Source organism: Phocoena phocoena, chromosome 6, assembly GCF_963924675.1.
Source record: "Phocoena phocoena chromosome 6, mPhoPho1.1, whole genome shotgun sequence".
In the NCBI taxonomy this organism is placed as follows: domain Eukaryota; kingdom Metazoa; phylum Chordata; class Mammalia; order Artiodactyla; family Phocoenidae; genus Phocoena; species Phocoena phocoena.
Window position 1 is genome coordinate 20633796 of NC_089224.1, and position 26894 is coordinate 20660689.

At 35.8% G+C, this 26894-nt stretch overlaps 1 protein-coding gene across 2 annotated transcripts in view; it reads left to right on the plus strand.

The window, feature by feature from the left end:
- Window positions 1-26894, plus strand: part of AUH (AU RNA binding methylglutaconyl-CoA hydratase) — a 160775-nt gene that overhangs the window by 13056 nt on the left and 120825 nt on the right. For both annotated transcript variants that reach the window (XM_065879357.1, XM_065879358.1), the window contains exons 2-3: window positions 5409-5476; window positions 5587-5674. In XM_065879357.1, the coding sequence (XP_065735429.1) occupies window positions 5409-5476; window positions 5587-5674 (156 nt within the window). The remainder of the gene's footprint in view (window positions 1-5408; window positions 5477-5586; window positions 5675-26894) is intronic.

Sequence of the window (26894 nt, forward strand, 5' to 3'; positions counted from 1 at the left end):
TCATATAAATGGAATTATAAGGTATGTGCTCCCTTGTGACTGGCTTCTTTCACTCAGCATGTTTTCAGGGTTCATCCATGTTGTATGTGTATTGATACTTCGTTGTTTTTTTTAGGCCAAATATTACACTGAGTGGATATACTACATTTTGTTTATCCATTCATCAGCTGAGGGATATTTGGGTTGTATCCATGTTTTGAATATTTTGAATAATGCTGCTGTGATCATTTGGTGCATTTGTGTGGATGTGTGTTTTCATTGTAAACCCTTTTTAAGGAAGATACTAAGCCCGAAAGTTGCAAAGGCAATAATATACTATATAAAAAGTTAAAACTCTGGTGCCAAAAATTACCGTGAACAAGTTGAACTTTAAAAGTGAATGATAGGGAAAAGATCTGTTTTATAAATAATGAATTAATGTCTGTAATCTAAAAATTTATTAATTGAAATGCCAAAGACAACTCTGATAAGATAGGCAAACAATAAGAACAGTTAATTCAGAAAACAAATGACAAATGATTATTAAACTTAGTTAACTCAACTTTGGTTCATAAGATTAGGTGAAACTTGATACATAATGATGTTATTTCCATATATTGTCAGAGATTTATAATATTCAATGTTGAGTGGTAGACCAGTGATTCACAATAACATGTTTAATGAGGTCCCCTTAGTGACCTGAGATGAAATGTATAGATAATGTAAGCAGCTCACACACATAATTAAAAAAATATTTAATGAAACAAAAGGAAGGTAATTTATGGCAAAATAACTTATTTCAATATATAATTTTTCTGCTGTGATCATTAAAATATAAATAAGTTAGGATTTAAGAGAAGTAAGAAGACTAGAAGCCATTCTACAAAGTAAGTAGCGGAAAATAAAAAACAGGTGGTATAAGGGGATATTAGAATAAAACCTAGTATTGGGTTAGTAATAACAGACCAAACTTATTTGTATATGATAAGAGACTGAGACAATAGCTTTAATTGAAGAAAGGATAATATGCGAAGGTAAATTTTCAACTGAGCGGAAGTGGTATTCTCACAAATGAGCGATGCCTTATTTATTTATTTATTTAGGGTCAAAATAATTCTCTGCTGGGATGTGGGAGAGGGTGGTGACAGAGTAAATTGTAAGATTCAGTTCTCATTGACACCAAGTCAAACGGAAGTTCTCTCTTACCAGTAATATACTTGAAAATGTAGTGAATGTAATTAGACTTAACATAACTTTTTTTTCTCTGTTTGATGGGTACCATGTAAAACAGAATATATTAAAATTCCTCTAATTTTAGGTCAAAAACCTTGTACTCGAAAAGAGTGTATGTATCTTTGTGTAAAGTTATGAATTTTGTGTATTCCAGTGTAATAGATCCTATGCTAATGTATCTCATGCATCTTGTCTAACAAAGTCTGGTGGTTCCATACAAAGTGGTACACAGAATTGCCACAGAAAGTTCTAAATGGCCTGAAGGAGCTGAGTTCCAGTGTCCTAACTTCTGTATTTCTTTATAAATAAGTTAACGTGTATAATGTAAGACTAATTTGTTGGTACAGTTGTGTCTTAGTACAATGTAGAGGTAGTTTAAAAATATATTAGAAGTGATCTTAATTTCAGATTGATTTTGTATATTTTTTGAGAATTAGTGATAATATAAATATTAAAATATGTGGGCAAGGAAGTGTCCTTGTACAGGTAATACACATAATTGGAGCTCTATTAAGATGTACTACTGTGAATAAATAGGTACTGGTGATTTGGCTGGACAGTATCTGTATTTTTGAGAGTTATCTGTTAAAATTTAAGAATACACATTCTGTTGGGCCTAGAAATTCCACTTCTTGATACCTGTCAGAGAGATATTTATTGTACAGAAAAGAAATCTTCAAGAATGTTGATTGCAGCATTGCAGTATTTTAGGAAAATGATAATGAAAAGGAAACTAAATAATGGAAATTCATTTCACAGAATATTATGAATTAAAAGGAATGTCTTGATGTAGAAAGATCTTTAAGGCCAAATTAAGTAAATAAAGGAAATATGTATGAACCTATTTACGTAGAACAGCGCCAACAGAAAATACTCTGTGGTCCCATTTATGTAAAATAGCAACAATAAGCAAAACTATAGTCACAACTCTATTTCTGTATGTAAATATATTTTGTGGAAAGTTACATATCAGCAGATAACTATGGCTACCTCTGGGGAGGAGAATGGAATGGGTCCAGGGAAGGAGGACTTTCACTCAGGGTGTATCACTTCAATTTTGTATGAGTAAAATGTATTCATATATATATATATATATAAAGTCCCAGCTGAGTCACTTTGTTCATCTTTCAGTTTTGTGAGCTCTGTAGAGCAGGGTTGATGCTGTAATATGAACTTGTTGAAGACTCACCAAGAATTTTATGATATTTTGTCAAAAGACAGGAAAAGTCTGAAACAGGAATTTAATAACCTTAATAACCTAGCAAACTTGTTCTGGCTAGGTATGTGATGAGGTTGCATGATAATTGAGTTATTGAGAAGCTATTAAATGTGAAATAAAGTGGGGCAGTTACAAAATGAAAACAATAGGCCCTGCAGAATAAAGTAAGGTTTTATTCCATTTTGGGGTATCAGTAGCTTACTGATACATTTGGTGGGACAGTTGTTAGGCACAGGATGATTCGTTTTAAATTACAGAGCTGATTTCCAACTGTTTGAGGTAGAAATGCTCAAAACATCAGGCCTCAAACATGGGACCAAAACCACTGTATCCTATCTAGCATCTATTCATTATGGTAACACTTTAATTATTGCATCAAAGTGTTTGCAGAAGGGACAATAATAATTAAATGCTTATGTTGAAAGCTTTACATATGTCTTGCCGTATGATCCTCACAATCGTCCCATGGAGTTTGGACCTATTAGTATCTTCACTTAACAGGGTAAGAAACTGAGGGTCAGAGAGGTTAAGTGACTGTCCAGTGTCACATAGCTAGTGGCAGACTGGGATTTCAGTTCCAGCAGTCCGACCTCAGAGCCTGCATTCTTAGACTGTACCCTTAGAATTGATAACTGATAACTAGCTTGGGTGTCTCAAAGGCACTTCAGATTCACTTTAATTCAAAACTGAACTCATGAACCTTATCCCCTGGCACCCTCACCTTGGTGTTTTTTATGGTTCTCTGCCTCATTGAATGTCATCTTCTTTTCATCCAATTGCTGAAGCCAAAACTTTATTAGACACTCCTTAATACCTCCTTGCAATGCATTCAGTCCTCAATCCAGTCAATCATTAACTCATTTTACATTTACCTCTTGAATAGCTCTTGAGTCCTTTCACTTCCTTCTACTTCTAACTCAGCTAACCTCAGCCAAACCTATTATCTGTTGACTGGACTGCAGCTTGTGCCTGGAAGTGTCTAGCCCTGTACACTTTGGTATGGTCTCCAAATATAGAAACGAATCCTCCCCACTGGATGTATATGTGTGTTTATACAATACTTAAAACTCTCTCAATGGTTACTCCTTATTTTTTAACAGGGCCTGTAATGACACTATCTGGCTGGTGCTGACCTCTCCTCTCATTGGGTACTCTTCTCCTCCTTCTGGCATGACTATTTTATGATTTCTCCTATGTTGTTCCTGTCTGTAATCCAGCACCCACCTCTCCCCCAATACTCATCTTCCCAATCTCAACTCAGATAGCACTGTCTTGGATAAGCTTTCCCTGACTATCCCTGTTTGCCCCCAGACCATATCAGTTCTGGTTACAAATTACTGTAGCACCGTTCAGAGCATGTAAAGCATTTTGAATTGTATATTTCTATGATTTTTTTTATTGATGTTTGTCTTTCCTTTTTAGACTATAGTTCCTTGAGGGCTGAGCGCCATAATGTGTACTCAGTACATTTGAATGAATTAATATCTAGTCTTAACCACTTGGTTTTCTTCTGAGGAAACTAAAGCATGAACAGTGTAGCAAGTCTCATTTTTCCTTCAAGTGTGGAGTTAGATTGCTATTTACTAGCTGAAGGTAGTTATTTAACCTCCTCAAGTCCCAATTATTTTATCTGTTCCACAAGGATAAAAACAGTACCTACCTCTTAGGTTGCTTTGGGGATTACGAAAGTCAATAAATGTAAAGCGCTTGGGAACAGTGTTCAACACATAATAAAGGACTCAATTAGTGGTAGCTGTTGTCATTAGTATTGGGACCTACCCAAGGTCATTCAGCTGTTTAATGCAGAGCCTGCCCTAGAAACCAGTTCTCCTTCATGATTTTCTCCTTACTGAGATCATTGGGAATTCTTGTAAATTTATTCTGCTATGAGCTTAAGTTCGTTGAAAAATGGGTTTGAGCAGTTTCTTGCATAGAGAAGGCACGCGCACATTTTGTTGTCTTTCGTTTAACCCAATTACAAATAAGGATTACCCCTTTCCCTCAACCCCCCCCCCCCCCGCCCATCTCGCCCCACCTGGTGGAAGGCATTTTTGTTATACAAGGAAAATTTGAGTTTCCTTGGGGAACAAGAAGGTCGGGTACAGGTTTTAGAGGACTTCGAATATCAAATTAAGGTCTTTGAACTCGGGTATTTTGGAAATAAGAAATAAAGGATTTTAAACAGGGTGAATTCTATGCATGGAATTGGTTTTAGAAAATTGATCCGACTACAGCAATTGGAATGGGAGGCTGGATTTAGATGATGCTCTCTGATAAGATTAGGGAAGTTAGGAGGGAGAGCTTGGCTTTGTAGGAGAAAGAATGAACTTCGTATAGATTCAGGTTGAATTGCTTTTTGGAGTTCTAAGTGGAGGTGGCTTCAGGTTAAGTACATGGGACAGAGCCAGGAGAGAAACCTAGGATGAAAATACTGAAAGAGCTATGTAGTAGGACAAAAAGAGTATTAACACCTGGTGTACTAGCAAAAAAGCTGATCCCACAATGCTTGCCTGTGAGAAGGAATTGTTAGCTATTGTGTACTTCTGTATATATTGAAGATAAAAAGCTATATTTTAAACAGTATTCTGTAACTTAGAATTTTCACCAGTAAGCGTGGCCTTCAACTAGTTAGTCTGATTTAATGATGTAAAATTTAGTAAAATGTGGCAGATTACCTTGGTGGTGTTTAAGGAGAGAGGAGTTGAAGGGAACATGCTGTTATAAAGTTCTTCTTTAAAAGGCTGTAGAAAAGTGGTGAATATTAGGCATAAGATTGATTTTATAAATATATATACCACTTCTTCAAAATTATGCTTGAAAAGGAAGGTAAACATGAAACTTAGGGTAAAGCTCTTGAAGTGAACCTCAAGGTGGTAGTAGATTCCTAAGTCCCAAGTCAACTAGCTGTGTATACGGGAGTCTGTATCCTGAATACGTCACTAACTCAAATGACTTTTTTTTTTTTCCCCTTAACCAGGAATTGTGGTGCTTGGAATAAACAGAGCTTATGCCAAAAATTCATTGAGTACAAATCTTATAAAAATGGTGAGTGTAAAGATTAAACTATTTGCTTCTAATATTAAGATACAGTGTTGATATCAATCTGAAAATGATTTTTCCCCCTTTTCCTTCTTACCCTCCCTGTTTCTGTTTAGCTTTCAAAAGCTGTGGATGCTTTAAAATCTGATAAGAAAGTACGGACCATAATAGTCAGAAGTGAAGTCCCAGGGATATTCTGTGCTGGTATGTAAATAGATTAAAATTTTAAAACAAGTCTAATTTTTCCTTAGTAGTAGCCTATTTTCCATTATAAAGTGTTCCGTGGTTTGAATTCCATTACCAACAATTCCTTTTTGGTTTTTTTACTGTTTTACAAGAAAAAAAATGCTTTGTCAGTATTAGAAAGAAACCTTTGCTGCGTGTGGAAAAGTTGCTTTGGAAGTTGAAAAATAATTTGAGCCATTAAAATATATGTTTGTAGTACATGAATAATATATATGAAAGATGAGCTGTGCAGGAAAAATCACATCTCCTACTCACAAGTGTGCTCTGTATTAAAAAATGCTTTAATTGACTAGCAGTAGCTACCCCAGTATGGAATGTTAAATATAGACATATGCTTTCGTGTTTGTAGTAGTGCCCACTCAAGTATGTGTCCACGAATTGTACTTTTAAATTGGTATCTACAGCAGCGAAATGTTTTTTCTGCTTGTACTGTGTTACCAAAAGCCAAAGATTAAGTTGTCTTGCATTTTCCATATTTGTAAATATTTCTAAGTCATGAGATTGAATGAATCTGTTTCAGTTAGTCAAAAATGTAGATGATTAAATGATAAAAGATAAAAAATGCTGACAATATACCGGATCATTATAATTTACTAATAAGTAAATGAAGGCAGACGTTGACTGAGGCGTAAAAAATCTTTTTTCAGTAAAAATATAAATGGGATAATCCATTTGAGATAATCAGACATTTGAGGGAACAACATACAGTATTTTATTTATTCAACAAGTATTTTTTGAGCATTTAGAGTATACCCAGAGCAATGCTGGGACTTGGAGGAGTATTTCTAGACAGAATGTTTTTAGAGGTGTCTTAGTTGAGGCTGATGTTCTTCAGTTTCATTGTTAAAGGTCCTCAGATTTTCCAAGCTTCGAACTCCATAGCTTCCACCTTAAAATATTGCAAAATTTTATGGTATTTAGGAACATTTAGTGTAAATGAGTTATATTTTAGCTTTTGATATAATGTACCATACGTAAAAGGATTAGTTTTAACTTGTTTGGCAGTCAAAGAGAGTAGGATTATTATGCTCAACTGCCTGGGTGAGACAATTTGCAGTACAGTTTTCTGCTTTTACATCTATCCAACTCGAGTAACACTATCCTCCTGGTAGGATTGTTGGAGGCTTGATGTGACAATGTACATAAAACACAGTGCAGTAGTCAATAAATTATAGCTGTTAATAGTTTTTATAAGGGCTTTACATATATTTAAACATTTTTTCTTAAACAGTATGAAAAACTTACACTGAGAGAATTAGAATTCTTGTATCTGTGACCTTAGGATCAGGTGACTGGGTGACTGAGTCTAACTTTGTGACCAGTGGCTCTGAGGTCACTGCACTCAGGTCCTCTGAGGGCTGGTGAGGGGCTTATTGGGAAGACGTTGAGCAGTTTAGGGGCTTTAAGGAAGGCCCAATTATGTGAATGTTTGAGGAGTGATAGTGATAGTGGCAGAATAACGCTTAAGAAAGAAGAGTTGATTATAACTAGCAGTACTGTCTTTCTGTTGGTAATGGGTTTTGTAATTATAACACTATAATGCCTGGTAGAATTCTTCTTGTTTTACCTATTCCTTTGCTGCCCATTGGTTTTGTGCCTCCACATTACCGATGTTCTTTGGAAAAGTCTTTAATGCTTTAGCACAGTTTACAACTATCTTTTATAGGTTGCCTTTTTGGGGACATACATAATATACCAAATGCTTTATCAGATTAACAAATTAGCCTTGAATACTTTTTTCCAAGGGCTTATCAAATCTGTTTTCTTTGTTCTGTATGCTTTTGCATGATCAGGATAATTTTTTCCTATGTTTTAACATAAGATTTTTTGCCGTATTTTGTCCAAAAAAAAGTGTGAATTATAGAAAAATTGGGGCAAATCATTTTAGTAACTTAGAGTATATAAATAAAACCATTCTTTCAAATTTCTCTGAAAGGTTTTCTTACGTATATTTGAAACAGGCAGTTTAGTATGTCTGTCTTTATTAATATTTCATTAATATTATATTTAATATTTATTAATATGTACACATTAAGTGTATTGTATGTTTAGATACACAGAATCTCTTTACATACTTAAAACAAATATTTAAACTTATTATAGCCTATAAAAATAGTAGTATAAAAATTCTAATTTTTTTTCTTTTGACATTTGTTTTCTTTTATCAACACAGATGTCAGTTTCTTTTTTTTTTTATACAGCAGGTTCTTATTAGTCATCAGTTTTATACACATCAGTATATACATGTCAATCCCAATCACCCAATTCATCACCCCCACCGCCCCCACCGCTTCCCCCCTTGGTGTCCATACATTTGTTCTCTACATCTGTGTCTCAGTTTCTGCCCTGCAAACTGGTTCATCTGTACCATTTTTCTAGGTTCCATATATATGCGTTAATATACGATATTTGTTTCTCTCTTTCTGACTTACTTCACTCTGTATGAGAGTCTCTAGATCCATCCACGTCTCTGCAAATGACCCAATTTTTTCCTTTTTATGGCTGAGTAATATTCCATTGTATATATATACCACATCTTCTTTATCCATTCATCTGTTGATGGGCATTTAGGTTGCTTCCATGACCTGGCTATTGTAAATAGTGCTGCAATGAACATTGTGGTGCGTGTGTCTTTTTGAATTGTGATTTTCTCTGGGTATATGCACAGTAGTGGGATTGCTGGGTCATGAATACCAGTGATTTTTAATCTTTCAGGATATGAGGTCTCCTTTTTAAGTTCTTAAAATTTCATGCACTTACACATTGTAGTGGTCCTATGTTGATTGAGAAGATGTGTAATGTCAGAATGCCACTTTGGTTACAGTAATGTATTTAAATGAATTTTCTTTTACTAACCACAATGATAATCTAGATACAGAAAAATTTGTATCATAGTTATCATGGCTGTAGACGAAGTTTTCTATACATATATGCTTTCAGATACCATTCCATACCCTAGGTATGACTCCAGGTTGGGAACTGATGTTACATTTTCTTTCTTGTGGGTTCGAACATTGCTTTTGGGTTTTATAGCTTACCTATACTTCTCTTAGAATGCTGAGAAATATCATTTTGATAGTCAAAGCTCATTGTGGAGCACTGGCTACATAGATTGTATTAGAGATTGGCCTGCATGTGTGCTGTCTCCCCTGCATACTCTAGAAATTATTTTTTTATTCATTTAAAAATTTTATCTTGTTTTTTACATACACACAAACACACACACAAAGAAAAACTGAAATAATTTTGCTATTTCAAAATATTTTGGAGTCAAAATTTTAATATATTACCTATAATGAAATTATGAAAAAGACCTTTTGACTAGGCTATTGCATTGTAAGTAAACATTTAATCCTAGTCATCTGTTTATTTTTGTTCTTTCAGTGTTCTAACACTAAGTAGCAAAGTAGATATATATTGCTTTTATCATGAAAATTTTATGAGAAATTTCTGAGACGGAGGATTTTTTCTCTTGAAATTCCTGAAATAGAGTATAAACAATTCTTGGTAATTGGTTCCTGTGTGTAGAACTCTAAATTGAGTGTTTCACTGAATTATACTAGTGTGGGTTTTTTTAAAAAGTAAAGGTACTTTTGCTTCTGCTTTTGAGTTCTAGTAAATTATGTTCTGACTAAAAACTTCTCACTAAAATTGTCAGTGTGCTTTATTGAATGTTGTATTGTTCAAATGGATGTAGATGTCATGACATGGTTAGATATATGGAGGCCTCTGACTAACAAAGTTATCTAGTCAGTATTGTTTCAGAATCTTAGGTTAAGTTACATTTGTATATTTGAATGTTAGTCCCTTAGAGAGTTTGATAAGTAAACAGAAAGGATAGATAATCCACAAATTTGTATTAGTTTAACATAGGGTTCTTTTCTTGGAAATAAAAAAAAATGTGTGTTATAGAGGTATGAATAACTTGCAGTAAAATGTACCAGTTTTAGTACATATGTAATTGATTAGTTTTGACATGTTTAAACCATGATGACAGTTGTGATATAGAACATGTTTATCCCTTAAAAAGCTTTCTTTTTTCTTTTTTAATTGAAGTATAATTGACCTATAATACTATGTTAGGTCCAGGTGCACAGCATGGTGATTCATTCTGTCTATATACAGAATGATCACCATGATAAGTCTAGTTACCATCTGTCACCATACAGTTATTAAATATTATTGACTATATTCTCCATGGTATACATTTCATCCCTGTGACTCATTTATTTTGTAACTGGAAGTTTATACCTCTTAATCTCCCTCACCTATTTCATTCATCTCCCTACCCTCAGCCCCTTTGGCAACCACTTGTTTGTTCTCTATCTATGACTCTATTTTTGTTTGGTTATGTTTATTTGTTTTATAGATTCTACATATAAGTTAAATCATGCAGTATTTTTCTTTATCTAACTTATTTCACTTAGCATAATGCCCTCTAGGTCTATCCATGTTCTTGCAAATGGCAAGATTTCATTCTTTTTCATGGCTGAGTAATACTCTGCTGAACATATAGGTATATGTATCACATTTTCTTTATCCATTCATTTATCAGTGGACACTTAGGTTGCTTCCATATCTTGGCTGTTGTAAATAATACTGCAATGAACATATGGGTGCATATATCTTTTTGAATTAGTGTTTTTGTTTTCTTTGGAAGGATACCAAGGAGTGAAATTGCTGGATGGTATGATAGTTCTGTTTTTAGTTTTTTGAGGAACATCCATACTGTTTTTCATAGTGGTTGCATGAATTTATATTCTCACCAACAGCGCACAAGGGTTCTCTTTTCTCCACATTCTCACCAACACTTGTTATTTGTTTTCTTGTTTTTTTTTTTTAAATAATAGCCATTCTGACAGGTGTGAGGTAATAGCTCACTGTGGTTTTGATTTATGTTCCCTTAATCATTAATGATTTCATGGATCTGTTGGCCATCTGTATATTTTTTAGGAAAAATGTCTATTCAGGTTCTCTGCCCAATTTTTAATCAGGGTGTTTGTGTTTTTGATGTGAGTTGTATGAATTCTTTGTGTATTTTGGATATTAACCCATTATCAGATATATCCTTTGCAAATATATTTTCCCATTCAGTAGGTGCTCTTTTCGTTTTGTTGATATTTCCTTCACTGTGCAAAAGCTTTTTAGTTTGATGTAGTATCATTTGTTTATATTTGCTTTTGTTTCCTTTACCTGAGGAGACATATCCAAAAAAATATTGCTAAGACCAATGTCAAAGAGCATATGTTTTCTTCTAGTTTTATGGTTTCAGGTCTTATATTTAAGTCTTTAATTCATTTTGTGTTTATTTTTATATGTAGTGTGAGAATGTAGTCCAGTTTGATACTTTTGCATTAGCTGTCCAGTTTTCCTAACACCATTTATTCCTAAATCTTGTATTCTTTCCTCCTTTGTTGTAGATTAATTGCTAATAAAAGTGTGGGTTCATTTCTGGGCTCTCTGTTCTGTTCCATTAACCTGTGTATGTGTTTTTGTGCAGGTACCATATTGTTTTACTGTAGCTTTGTAATATAGTTTGAAATCAGAGCGTATGATACCTCTAGCTCTGTTCTTCTTTCTCAAGGTTGTTTTGGCTATTTGGGGTCTTTTGTGTCTCCATACAAATTTTAGAATTATTTGTTCTAGTTCAAATGCCATGGGGATTTTGATAGGGGTTGCACTGTATCTGTAGATTGCCTTCAGTAGTATGGTCATTTTAACAATATTCTTCAAATCCACTAGCACAGTATATCTTTCCATTTGTTGGTGTTGTCTTCAACTTCTTACAGTTTTCCGAGTATAGGTCTTTTACCTCCTTGTTTAGATTTATTCCTAGATATTTTTTTTTTTGCGGTACGTGGGCCTCTCACTGCTGTGGCCTCTCCCATTGCGGAGCACAGGCTCCGGACGCGCAGGCTCAGCGGCCATGGCTCACGGGCCCAGCCGCTCTGCGGCATGTGGGATCCTCCTGGACCAGGGCGTGAACCCGTGTCCCCGCATCGGCCGGCGGACTCTCAACCACTGTGCCACCAGGGAAGCCCTATTCCTAGATATTTTTGATGCAATTGTACATGGGATTGTTTTCTTAACTTCTCTTTCTGATAGTTTGTTGTTAGTTTATAGAAAGGTAACAGATTTCAGTATATTCATTTTGTACCCTGCAACTTTATTGAATTCACTGATGAGTTCTAATAGTTTTTTGGTGGTGTCTTTAGGACTTTCTATATATAGTATCATGTCATCTGCAAACAGTGACAGTAACTTTCTTTACATCTGTTCTCCTCAGTTCACTGAACAGCTTTATGATCTATCTTGAATTCTATCAGATAGTTTGCTTATCTCCACTTTTCTTAATTCTTCTGGCATTTTAATTTGTTTCTTTGAAACATATTCCTTTGTTGCCTCATTTTTCTCAGTTCTCTATTTTTATTTCTGTGTATTAGGTAGGTTGATTACATTTCCTGATCTTGGATAAGTAGCCTTATGTAGACAATGTCCTATGGGATCCAGCAGCACACTCCCCTCTGGTCACCAGAGCTGTATGATCTAGGGATGCTCCCTATGTGGCAGGGCTAACTACTGTGCTGGTAGGTGGTGCTGGCCTCTGGCCTGGTTGGCTGCCAGGCTCTGCCTCATGGGTGGGGTTGGGTTCTGAGGCAGCTGGTTTCAGGGCCAGGTTGTCCTAGGGCTCGTACTAGCCTGCTGGTAGGTAGTGCTGTAAAAATCTTTCTTATGCCCATTTGTAGTCAGTCTTTTCCCCTATTCTGACCCCCTTAAAACACTGATCTCGTTGCTCTTACCATAGTTTTCCCTCTTCTAGAGTGTCCCACATATGGAATCATTCTATAGGTGGCCTTTTGTATCTGGCTTCCTTCACTTAGCATAATGCTTTGAAATTCACCCATGATATATGTTTCAGTAGTTTCACTTTATTGCTGAGTATGATTTTCATTATATTGCTGAGTATTCACTTTATATGCTGAGTAGTCCATTGCATAGATATACCACAATTTGTTTATCTGTTTAGCAGTTAATGGTCATCTGGGTTTTTCCAATATTTTGGCTTTTATAACTACCGCTTCCATGAACAGTGACATATAAGCCACTTTGTGAACATGTTTTCATTTCTCTTGGATAAATACTTACGAGTGGAATTATTGAGTTTTATAATAACTGTACATTTTGTTTTGTAAGAAACTCCTACTGTTTTCTAGCCATTTTGCATTCCTGCCAGCAATGTATGAGCCTTCCAGGTGTTCCACATCCTTGTCAACACTTGATATTGTCAGTTTTTAATTTTAAACAACCTAATGGGTATGTAGTTATATTCAATATATAATGGTGGTTTTAGATATCATTTCTCTAATGAGTAATGATTTTGAACATCTTTTCTGGTGCTTTTTTGTCACCTGTATATCTTTTATGGAGAGTGTTTATTCAGATCTTTTGCCCATGTTTTAATAGAAATAAAAGTTGTATTGGTTATAGAGTTTCTAATATATTCTTAATACAAGAGCTTTTGCTGATACATGTTTTTTAAGTATTATTTTTTCTACTCTTTGGCTTGTCTTTTTCTTAACAGTTTGTTTTGAAGAACAGAAGTTTTTCGTTGAAGTCCAATTTACTCAATTTGTTTTCTTTTATGGTTTGTTTCTCTTTTGTACCTAAGAAATCTTGTCCTACTCCAAAGTCACAAAGACTTTCTCACACTATGTTTTCTTTCAGAACGTTTTTAGTTTTTACGTTTTATATTTGAATCTATGATGCATTCTTAGTTAATTTTTGTTGCAAGGTGTGGATTTAGGTAATGTGGTATAATAAAATATGTATTTGATTTTTGCCTTGGGTGTCTGGCACAGAGCTCCTAAAATCCTGGGAATTTCTCTGGCGTAATAGGAGTATCTTCTGCAAGTGAATGAGATGGTTCAAAGCAGGAGCCTTAGTTAACTTTAAGATGGGGCTGGTTGACAGAAAAATCAATCATGGGATTAGAGGGTTAGAACTTTCAGCCCCAGTCCTCCAACTTCAAGAAAGTAGAGGGGCCAAAGATTGAGTTCAGTCACCACTGTCCAATGATTTAATCAATTGTGCCTATAGAGTGTAAACTCCATAGAAACCTATAAACAATGGGGTTTGGGGGAATTACCAAGTTGGTGAACGCATGGAAGTGTTGGGAGGGTGAAACCTTTGTGTCCCTCCTGCCCCGTACCTTGCACCATGTATCTCTTCCATTTGGCTGTTCCTGAGTTGTATTTTAATAATAAACTGGAAAATGTAAGTAAAGTGATTTCTTAAGTTTTGTGAGTTATTCTAATGAATTATTGAATCTGATGAGGGGTGTGTGGGGAACTCTTGAATTTATAGCTGGTTGGTCAGAAGTGTGGGTGATCTCTGGGACTTATAACTGGCATCTAAAGTGAAAGAAGTCTCATGGGACTGAGCCTTTAACCTGTAGGGTCTATGCTAATTTAGGGCATTAGCATCAGAATTGAATTGTTGGGCATCCAGTTGGTGTCAGAGAATTGGTGAATTGGTGTAGGGAACTCCCCCCCCCCCGCCCCCCCTGCATTTAGTGTCAGGAATAGGATTTGCTAGACTGACTCATAGACCTCAGGGAAGTGCTTTGTTTACTATTACTGGTTTATTATAAAGGCTACACCTCAGAAACAGCCAAAATGGTAGAATGCATAGGGCAAGATTGGGCTGGAGGGGGTTAAGGAGCTTCTATGCCCTCTTGGACATGACATCCTCCCAAACATGTGTTCAACAGTCTGGAAGCTTCTTGAACCCAATTGTTAATGGGTTTTATGTAGGTTTCATTACATAGCCACAGTTGATTAAGTCATTGGCCATTAGTGATTGAACTCAATCTCTGGTTCCCTACCCTCCACAGAGACTGAGGGGTAGGGGTAAAAGTTCCAACCCCTAATCATGGCTTGGTCCTTCTGGTGACCAGCCTTCATCGTAAAACTATTAAGGGGCCCTCTAGCAGTTAGCTCATTAACATAAGCTCAGGTATGGTTGAGAGGGGCTCAGTATGAATAAAAATAGAAAATACTTCTATAATTCAGGAAATTCCAAGGGTTTTAAGAGCTCTGTGCCAGGATCCCATGACAAAGACCAAATATATTTTTATTATATATTATAAAGTATATCCAGTTCTTTAAGCACCATTTATTGAAGATTAGCTTTTCATCCATTGAATTATCTTAGGACCTTTCTAAAAAAATCAGTTGACCATATATGTTTGAGTTATACCCAGGCTCTCTGTGCTCTTCACTGTCTCAATTACTGTGTACAGTCTTGAACATGCTTGGCTAAATTTATTCCTAAATATTGCATATTTTTGATGATACTGTAAAATGACCTTTCTTAATTTAGACTCCTGATTTTTATTGCTAGGCTGTGGAAATACAATTGATTTTTATATGTTGACTGTATCCTGCAACCATGTTAAACTCACTTTTTAGTTCTAGGAATTTTTTTTGTAGATTCCTTGGGATTTTCTATGTAGATATTCAAGTCATCTGCAAATAAAAAGACAGTTTTACTTCTTCCTTTCCATTATGTTGGCCTTTTGTTTTATTCTTATTATATCAGTTAGGACCTTTATTACAGTGTTGGATAAAAGTGGTGAGACTGTTAGGGGGAAGGCATTTAGTCTTTCACCACTAAGTATAATTTAGCTGTAGTTTTTTCACTTATGTACTTTACTAGGGTGAAAAAGTTTCTATTCCCAATTTTGTGAGGGTTTTTTGTTTGTTTTTTAAATCATGAATTGGTGTTGAATTTTATCAAATCTTTTTTTTGCTTTGCTTTTATTAAGATGATCATATAGTTTTTCAGTCTTTTAATATGGTGAATTGATTGATCTTCAAATATGAAACAACCTTGTATTCCTGGAATGCACCCTTCTTGATCATGATATATTATTGTTTTTATATATTGCCAGATTTGATTTGCCAAAATTTTGTTGAGGAATTTTGCAACTTTGCTCATAAGGGAAATTTGTCTGTAGCTTTCTTTTCTTGCAATGTTTGTGTCTGTTTTTGGTGTCAAGGTATTGCTGGTCTCATAAAATGAATTGGAAAATGTTGCAATTTTGTTTCTTCTATTTTGCTGGAAGAACTTGTGTAGAATTGATATTTCTTTGTTTGGTAAAAAGCACCAACAAACCATCTGGTCTAGGAGTTTTCTTTGTGGGAAGGTTTTTAACTATGAATTTAATTTCTTTAGTAGATATAGGACTATTCAAGTGATCCATTTCTTTTTAAGTTTTGATAAATTATGTCTTTTAAGGAAATCATCTGTTTTATCCAAGTTTCCAAATTCATTGGCATGAAGTTGTTCATAATATTCACTTATTATCCTTTTAATGTCTGTTGAATCTAAATATAATGATGGTTCCTTTTTCATTTTTGATATTGATAATTCGTGTCTTTTTTCTTAAAAGTCTGTCAGAACATTTATTATTTTTCTTGATCCTTTCAAAGAACTGGCTTTGGTTTCATTGATTTTTTTTTTCTGTTTCCTGTTTCATTAATTTCTTTATTATTTTCTTTCCTCTATTTGCTTTGGGTTAAATTTACTTCTCATTTTATAGCTTTTTAAGGTGGAAGCTTAGATCATTGATTTTAGTTCTTCTTTCCTAATACAAACTTTTAGTATTATAATTTTAATTTCTTCATTTCAGCGTGCCAGAGATGCCATTAAAAATGACTCAGAGTACTCAATGGCCTTTTTGTGGAACTAATAATTATTGGTTGTTGCTAATTCATTTCTGACCTTACTTCCATTTTAAAAAATACTACCGAAGTAATATTTTATGTTTTGTAGATATTATTTTCTTTTTAAGAAATAGGAAGTATATGTTAGTAATAACCTGCTGACTCATCTCTCTGCTTCCATTCTTGCCCCACTATATATAGTATATTCCCCACAGTGCAGCCCAAGTAATCTAAAAAATAATCACTTCATTCCCCTGCTTCAAATAATTCTCAGAAATGAAGTGTGAATCACTTCATTCCCCTACTTCAAATAATTCTCAGAAATAAAGTGTGAATCACTTCATTCCCCTACTTCAAATAATTCTCAGAAATAAAGTAAGATGGGCTGAATAGTGACTCCCAAAGATGTCCATGTCCTAATCCCTGAAACCTGTGTGATCTTACAATGCAAAAGGGACGTCACAGATATGAATAAATAAAAGATCTTGAAATGAAGAGGTTATCCTGGATTATGTAGTGGGGCCAATATAAAGACAAGGTTCTGTTTAAGAGAGAGGCAGGAGGATTAGAATTTGAGAAGAGAAATGAGGATGGGAAGAAGTTTGCAGGGAAGAGGCCCTGAGCCAAGGAATGTGGACAGCTTCTGGAAGCAGGGAAAGGCAAGGAAACTCATTCTCTAGAGCCTCAGGAATACAGCCCTGCCAGCCCATTTTAGACTTCTGACCTAGAACTGTAGGATAATTCCACTAAGGTTGTAGTTATTTGTAGGGAAACTGATACCAAATGTATAAGGTCTTGCTGCTCTGGCTGCCTCACCTTCTCCTGTTCCATCTCTCACCTTTCTTGCCCTTGTCCATCCCACTTGGTCCTGCAGCCCTTGTTCTCTGTTAGACAATGCTCATTCTCCTCTCAGACTACTCAGTGTTTCCTTTGCTTGGTCTCTGCTAAAATGTCATCTCCTTAGAGAGTTGTTACCTTGTCATTTTAACCAAAACAGGCCTCCTTACTTCTCACCCTTTGTTACTATTTCCTATTTTAGCCTCATCTTTGTACTTCTTAGTTCCTGAATTTATTTTTTACTTGTTTGTCATCAATCTGCTTCTTCTGCAGATAAGCTCATTCCCTGGAATTGGGGCAGGTGCCCATTATCAGAAGAGTGCCTAGTCCATTGACAAATAGTTCATGGGATGAAGAATTGAAAAATTTTGGTTGTTGAGAAAGTAATGTTGGCAAAGATTAAATAAAACAAGCTTATTTTTGGATTCAGTACATATACAGGTGGCTTATAGGATGAAGAGACAGTTGGCCTTGGCTGTTCTCCCTTAGCCCCCCTCTCCAGGCCTGCCCAGTTAGGTCGTGCAGCCTTTGGTGGGGAGGGGGCATTGGAAGGCACTGAAGGCCACAAGAGGTCCTCAGTATAGAAGGCCCCTCTTCTACAGGGGAGGGGCCAGGGGAGTATAAAATTAGCCCGTGACCCTGGGTCAGGTTCGGTAGAGCACCAGCAGCTAGAAAGGCAGAGCTGGAAACATTAGAAAGAAAACTGAATTTTTATCAGTTTGCTTCTGGCAATTGATATTTAGCAGCACAGTTTGCTTTCTGATAGGGTCCCTTGGGAGCCAGAGTTAGTCTAGAGTAGGGTTAGGGAAACTTTTTCAGTAAAGGGCCAGATATTTTAGGCTTTGTGGGCCTCTTACAGTCTTTGTCATACTTTATTTAAAAGAATTAAAAAAATTTTTTTTACAGTGCTTTAGAAAAAAGTAGACGGTTTTTAGCTTGAGAGCCAAGCAACAACTGGATGCAGAGTGGTCTGCAGGCTGTACTATTCTTACCCCTGGTCCAGACTTGATTCCTTTTTCTCCTCTGCTTGGCTGAGTCCATTTCCTGAGACCTGGCCCCTCACCTGTAGCTGGTGAAGCCAGGCTGAGTTCCGTTGAGCTCCACAGGAAGATGTTAAGATGCTTGACCTGTGGAAGCTGTGTTGTGTCTCTTAACGTACTTTAAAAGTACCTTTTTCTCTTGCGCGATTGATGAATGATCCTGCAGACAACGCTGCAACTCACAGTTGTACAAATATTTTGTTCACTGATACCATCATTTAGATGAATGCTAGATTTGAAGGCCACTACCAGTTAGGATTATTTTGAGGTTTAGGGTTCCTGGAAACCTCCTGATTAGAATTTCCATTTGAATAACTTAGGACTTTGGAGGGCAAAATAAGATTTGAGAGATAGAGGTAGTATTTTCATATTCTCTAAAATAAAAATAAAGCCAACATGATTAACACATTAAGTAACAATATGATTTATTCATTTTAATATCTGTAATACTATTATAGACTTGTTATCTCTTCCTAACTGTAAACCTCTGGTCATTCTCTTCTTTTGAATTCTATGAAATACTTCTGTAAATTGGTTTTGTTTTTCTACAGATAGGACAGCCCTCACTGGGTGTCTTTCTTAAAGTGTTGTTTTGTTCTAGCAGGCAGTTATTCTCCTGGAGGATCTGCTTGACCCTTTTGAGGCTTGTTTTTAAAGTTTCTGATGTCTTTACTAAATGCCTGGGGTGTTCTGTACATTTTCTTGCTTCTTGCTGGTCATACGTGAACATCAGGAGTTGTTCAGACCACAGCTCCCTGTTGATGTTCTTTCGTTGATAATTACCTATGAAATGATAATTGCCTTAGCTTAAAGCTTAAGGGAACCCCATGCAGCACTCTCTCTGTGAGAGGCTCTCTCCTCTCTGGTTCCCTGTCCTGCAAATTCCAGCCACCCAGCCTCCCCTGCCCTCTCATGTCCGTGTGATACAAGCAAGACCAGTGTTGTTCTGTTTAGATCTCCCTGCCTTGCACCCCAGCCTGTAAAGTGCCTTCAGAAAGAAAGCTGGAACAGTCAGTGGGCTCCCAAATCAGTCTGTCACTACCTGTTGATCAACATCTGAAAGATATTTCATATATATATTGAATGAAGAAGGGCTAGTAGTCCAGTACCACTCACTCCCCATAGTCAGAGATGGAAGTCTCCAGTTCCTTTAATGGGGAATGGTATTTAAGAACCAACATCTGGGTGCTAAACATGCTCATTGTTCCTTGGGTGTCTGCTTCTTGGCCCTTTTACTGGGCAGAGCTAAGAAATATGTAGATAAATAAATTAGATTTTTTATATATATACACACATACTTATGTCAAGGTCTGTATTTATATATTGAAAGCCATGAGTTCATACTGATAACTCCATTTCCAGTTCACCACAGGATTCATTCTCATTCTCTCCTATTCTGTATATGTATTATATACAGTATATTTACTCAATTGCTTAGTCCTATTGTAATGCAGAAAATAGTTTCAAAATTGCTGATCGATACCACTGTGATAAACACACTTTCTAACTAGAGTTTGTTAGAGTATTTGTGTCTTTAGACTGGGTATAGAGTAAAAATACTGTGTTGAAAAGTTATTTACGTTATTTCCCCTTCAGTTAATTATGTTTGATTCATATGAAGTAAAATTAGATTTCCTCACTCTTGTTTGAGTATTTGAAGTATCAATACAATTTCAAAAGTAGAAACTATTCATGGAAGTGTCACTACCCACTTCCTCCCTCTAATCCCTTCCGATTCCCACCCTTGAGGGTGTTAATGAATCTCATTAGTTTCTAGTTTATCCATTATATGTTTCTTTTTGCAAAATTAAGGATGTACTCGTTTACCTGTTTCCATTCTTGTACAAGTAGGATTCTATATGTACTCTTTTGCACTTTACTTTTTTTCAGTTAACAATATATCCTAGAAATCATTCCATATTAGTTCGTATAAGTGTCATGATAGCTAGAAGTGGGTTAATGAGACTTTCTCAAGAAGGAGATACTCTCCCAGTTTGCTTGCTGATGAAACTGATCCTGATCCTGTTGAGAGGGAGAAATGACATGACTTTAGAAAAGAAGCCTTCAAGGACTTCCCTGGTGGTCCAGTGGTTAAGACGCCGTGCTTCCACTGTAGGGGGCGCGGGTTCCATCCCTGGTGGGGGAGGTAAGATCCCACATGCCATGCGGCGCAACTTTAAAAAAAAAAAAAAAGAAGTCTTCAAGCAAGCCAGGGGTACTGGGATGCCAGGCAGAATGGAGGTTTGGGGTTTTGGTTGGTGAAAACCAACCAAATGCTTCACTGTGAGGAAGAATGAAGCCCTGTTTATTAGAGCCTTGAATTCTGATAAAATCCTTTTCTTTAAATGGGGAGTTGCTATAAATGACTTTGAGGAAAATTTGCTATATAGATTTTAAAAAACTAAAATTTTTTTAGAGCAGTTTTGGGTTCACAGCAAAATTGAGGGGAAAGTACAGAGATTTCCAATATACCCCCTGCCTCCACTTATGAATAGCCTCTCTCATTAGCAACATCCTCCACCTGAGTGGTACATTTGTTACAGTTTATTAACCTACATGGTTATAAGTGAGTAACTTTACACAAGGGTTCACTCTTGGTGTTGTGCATTCTATGGGCTTAGACAGATGTAAAATGAAATGTATTCACCATTATAGTATTATACTTAGTATTTTCACTGCCCTAAAAGTCCTCTGTGCTCTGCCTATTCATCCCTTTCACCCTCACAACCGCTGATCTCTTTACTGTCTTCATGCTTTTACCTTTCCCGGAGTGTCCTATAGCTGTTATTATACAGTATGCAGCTTTTTCAGATTGTCTTCTTTCACTTAGTACTATTCATTGACATTTTCTTCATGTAGTTTCATGCCTTGATAGCTCATTTCTTTTTATTGCTGAATAATATTCCACTGTATAGACGTATCACAATTTGTTTATCCATTTACCTACTGAAGGACACCTGGTTTGCTTCCAAGTGTTGGTGATTGTGAATAAAGCTACTGTACACAACTGTGTGCAGATTTTTAACTGGACATAGATTTCAACTCCTTTGGGTAACTGCCAAGGAGCATGATTGCTGGATCGTATGGTAAGGGTCTGTTTAGTTTTATAAGAATTCGCCAAACTGTCTTCCAAAGTGGCTGTACCATTTTGCCTTCCTACTGTCAATGAAAGAGAATTTCTGTTGCTCTACATCCTTGCCAGCGTTTGGTGTTGTCAGTGTTCCAGATTTTGGCTATTCTAATGAGTGTGTAGTGGTATCTCTGTTGTTTTAATTTGCATTTCTATGATGACATATATGTGGAGCATCTTGTCATAGGCTTATTTACCATGTACATATCTTCTTCGGTGAGGTGTCAGGTTTTTGGCTCAGTTTTTAAATGAATTGTTTTTTCTTATTGTTGAGTTTTAAGAGTTCTTTGTATGTTTTAGATAATAGTCCTTTATCAGATGTGTCTTTTGCCAATAGTTTGTTACAGTCTGTTGCTTGTCTTCTCATTCCCTTGACTTTGTTTTTTGCATAGCATAAATTTTTCGTTTTAATGAAGTCCAGCTTATCCATTATTTCTTTCAAGGATTGTGCCTTTGATGTCACATCTGTACATTGAATTTATAGATCAGATTGGGGAGAACTGATACCTTAACCATACTGAGTCATCCTATCCATGAACATGGAATATCTCTCTGCTTATTTAGTTCTTCTTTGATTTTTTTTCATAAGTGTTGTAGTTTTCCTTGTGTGGATCTTGTACATATTTTGTTAGATTTATATCTAAGTGTTTCATTTTTTGAGTTGCTGATGTAAGCATTTTTAATTTCAAATTTCACCTGTTTATTGTTGATATATAGAAAAGCAGTTGATTTTTATATATTAACCCTGAATTCTGCAGCCTTGGTATAATTGCTTATTAATTCCAGGAATTTTTTTGTTGATTATTTTGGATTTTCTATGTAGTAGACAATCATATCATCTGAACAATGACAGTTTTATGTCTTCCTTCCCAGTCTGTATTACCTTTTATTTCCTTTTCCTGCCTTACTGCATTAATAAGGACTTCCAGTATGACATTGAAAAGGAGTGCCTTTTACCTGATCGTAGTGCAGAAATTTCTAGTGTCTCATCTTTAATTATGATGTTAGCTGTAGGTGTTTAATAAATATTCTTTATCAAGTTGAGGAAGTTCCCTTGTATTCCTAGTTTATTGAGATTGGGTATAATGCATGGGTATTAAATTTTGTCAGATGCTTTTCTTGCATTTATTAATATGATCATGTAATTTTTTTTTTAAAGCCTGCTGAGGTAATGGATTCTTTTAATTGATTTTTGAGTGCTGAGCAGCTTAGTATACCTGGGATAAATCCCACTTAGTTGTGTTGTTTAATTCTTTTTATACACTGTTGGTTTCAATTTGCTAATACTTTGTTGAGGATGTTTGCATCTGTGTTCATGAGACATATGGGTTTGCAGTTTTCTTGTAATGTCCATCTGGTTTTGGTATTAAGGTGTTGCTGGTCTCATAGAATGAGTTAGGAAGTATTCCTTATGCTTCTGTACTCTGAAAGAGATTGTAGAAAATTGGAATACAGTTAACCCTTGAACAACACGGGTTTGAACTGTACAGATCCACTTATACACAGATATTTTTCAGTAGTAAATAGTAAAGCCCTATGTGGTCCATGGTTGGTTGAATCCATGGATGCAGAGGAACTGTGGGTCCAGAGGGCTGACTATAAATTATACACAGATTAACCTCTGTGTTGTTCAAGGGTCAGCTGTATTTCTTCCTAAAATTTTTGGCAGAAATTTACCACTGAACCCTTCTGGACCTGGTGCTTTCTGTTTTGGAAGGTTATTTATTGATTCAGTTTTTTAAATAGACATAGTCATATTCAGATTATCTGTTTCTTCTTGTGTGAGTTTGGGCAGTTTGCATCTTTAAAGGAATTGGTTCATTTCATATAGGTTATCAAATTTGTGGGCATAGAATTGTTCATAGTATTTTTTTTTTTTTTTTTCGTTACGCGGGCCTCTCACTGTTGTGGCCTCTCCCATTGCGGATCACAGGCTCCGGACGCACAGGCTCAGCGGCCATGGGTCACAGGCCTAGCCGCTCTGTGGCATGTGGGAAGAGCATGTGGGATCTTCCCGGACCAGGGCACGAACCCATGTCCCCTGCATCGGCAGGCGGACTCTCAACCACTGCGCCACCAGGGAAGCCCCATAGTATTCTTTTTTGTTATTCTTTTAACATCTGTGGGATCTGTAGCAGTGTCACCTCTTTCATTTCTGATACTAAAAATCATTTGTGTCCTCTTTCCTTTTTCCTTCATAAGTATGGCTAGAAGCTTATTTATTATATTGATCTTAAGGAACCAGCTTTTTTTGTTGTTGTTGATTTTCTCTGTTGCTTTTTGTTTTCAATTTCATAATTTCTGTTTTATTATTATTTCTTTCTTCTGCTTACTTTGGATTTGATTTGCACTTTTTCTAGTGTATTGACTTTAGATATTCTTTCATAACATATGCATTCAGTGGTGTATAAATTTTCCTTTAAGCACTGCTTTTTCTGTATACCACAGATTTTGATAAATTGTGTTTTCATTTTCATTTACTTCAAAACATTTTAAAATTTCTCTTGAGATTTATTTATTCATTTATTTTTATTGAATGAAATGTTTTTTAAAATTCTATAGTACTTGAGATTTTTTCTTTGACTTGTATTATTTAGAAGTGTGTTGTTTAATCTCTGAGTGTTTTGGGATTTTCCAGTTATTTTTCTGTTCTTGATTTCTTGTTGACTTCTCTTGTGGACTGAGAGTAGACATTGTATGATTTCTTTTCTTTAAAATTTGTTAAGGTGTGCTTTATGGCCCCAAATGGGGCCTATCTTGGTGAATGTTCCATGTGAGCTTCAGAAGAATGTGTATCCTGCTGTTGTTGGATGAAGTAGGCTATAAATGTCAGTTATATCCAGTTGATTGATGGTGTTGTTGAGTTCAGTTACGTCTGTACTGGTTTTCTGCTTACTGGATCTGTCCATTTCTGATAGAGATATATTGAAATTTTAATTATGGTAATGGATTCTTCTGTTTTTCCTTTCAGTTCTATCAGTTTTTGCCTCACGTAGTTTGATGCTTGGTTGTTATATGTTTTAAGGATTGGTATGTGTTCTTGGAGATTTGACCCCTTTATCATTATGTAATGTCCTTCTTTATTGCTGATAGCTTTCTTGGCTTTGAAGTATGTGTATCTGAAATTAATATAGCTCTTCTTGCTTTCTTTCGATTAGTGTTAGAATGGTATGTTTTTCTCTATCCATTTACTTTTAATTTATATGTGTGTTTATATTTAAAGTGGATTTCTTGTAGTCATATATAGTTCAGTGTTTTTTTTTTTTATCAGCTCTGACAATCTCTGTCTTTTTATTGCTGCATTTAGACATTGATATTCAGAGTGATCATTGATATAGTTGAATTAATATCTACCATATTAGTTACTGTTTTCTATTTGTTGCCTTTGTTCTTTGTTCCTTTTTATTTCTTCTCTTTTTTGCCTTTTGTGATTTTCAAAAGGCATTGGAACATTTTATGTAATTCCATTTTCTCTCATTTCTTAGCATGTCAGTTATATTTCCTTTTTTTATTGTTGCTCTAGAGTTTGCAATATACATTTATGGTTAATCTAAGTCCACTTTAAAATAATACTGCTTTATGGGTAGTGTGATACATTATAATAACAAAATAATCCTAATTCTTCCCTTCCATCCTTTATAATAGCTATTAATTGTTTCTCTTATATATGTTTATACACATATAGGCACACATACACATATATATGTAAGATATATCCATAGGTAAACATAATCAAATACTATTATTATTTTGAACACATTGTTACCTGTTAGGTCAATTAAGAATAAGAAAAGTAAAAGTTTTTATTTTACCTTCACTTACTCTTCTTTGATGCACTTTCTTTATGTAGATACAAGTTTCTGACTATATAATTTTCCTTCCCTCTAAATATTTTTTAAAATATTTCTTGCAAGGCAGGTCTGTTGGCAACACATTTCCTCAGTTTTTGTTTATCTGATAAAGTTTTTTTTTTTATAAATGTATTTATTTTATTTTATTTTTGGCTGCGTTGGGTCTTTGTTGCTGTGCGTGGGCTTTCTCTAGTTGCAGCAAGTGGGGGCTGGCTACTCTTCGTTGCGGTACGTGGGCTTCTTATTGCAGTGGCTTCTTTTGTTGTGGAGCACAGGCTCTAGGTGCACGGGCTCAGTAGTTGTGGCTCACGGGCTCTAGCGAGGCGCAGGCTTAGTAGTTGTGGTGCATGGGCTTAGTTGTTCCGTGGCATGTGGGATCTTCCTGGACCAGGGCTCGAACCTGTGTCCCCTGCATTGACAGGCAGATTCTTAACCACTGCGCCACCAGGGAAGCACCTCTGATAAAGTTTTTATTTCTCCTTTACTTTTGAAGGATAATTTCACAGGTACAGAATTCTAGGTTTGGTATTCTTTTTCTCTCAACACTTTAAATATTTCACTCCACTCCTTGCTTGCATGGTTTCTGAGAAGATGCCAGATGTAATTCTTACCTTTGTTCTTTTATAGGTAAGATGTATTTTTCCTCTGGCTTCTTTCAGAATTTATGTTTGACTTTTAGTAGTTTGAAAATATGCCTAGGTAGTTTTTTTTTTATTTGTTGGTTGCTTGGTTTTTGCATTGGTGTTCTTGGTGTTCTCTGCCTGGTTTTCGCTGAGCTTTCTGGATCTGTGGTTTGGTGTCTGACATAAATCTGGGGAAATTCTCAGTCATTATTGTTCCAGATGTTTCTTATGTTTCTTTTTCCCTTTTTTCTCCTTTTGATATTCCCATTATGCACATATTATACCTTTTGTAGTTGTCCCTCAGTCCTTTGATGTTGGTGTTTTTGTTTTTCAGTCTTTGTTCCCTTTTTCAGCTTTGGAATCTATTGTGACATCCTCAAGCTCAGAGATTGCTTGCTCAGCTCTGTCCTGTCTACTGAGAAGATCATCAAAGCCAGTGTTCATTTCTTTTGCAAAGTTTTTGATCTCTAGCATCTCTTTTCTTTCTTAGGGTTTCCATCTCTGCTTGCATTGCCCATCTGTTCTTGCATGCTCTCTGCTTTATTCATTGGAGCCCTTGCATGCTGTCTGCTTTATTCATTATAGCCCTTAACAATTTGTTTCAAATTCCTGGTTTATAATTCCAACATGTCTGCTACGTCTGGTTCTGGTGCTTGGTCTGTCTCTTTAAATTGTGTTTTTGTGATTTGGTATGCCTTTCAATATTTTCTTGATAGCCTGACATGATGTACTGGGTAAAGGCTGTGAATAGGCCTTTAGTAATGAAGTAAGGTGCTGGGAGGAGGGGAAGTGTTCTATTGTGCTATGATTAGTTCTCAGGCTTTTAGTGAGCCTATGCCTCTGTGAACTTCACAAGTGTTTCTTAGGGTTTTTTTGCCCCCTTAGGTGGGACTGGATGACTAGAGTGGGCTGGAGTTTGGTGTTTCCCTTCCTCCAGGTCAGTTAGGCTTTGGTTTATCAGTTTTCCCTG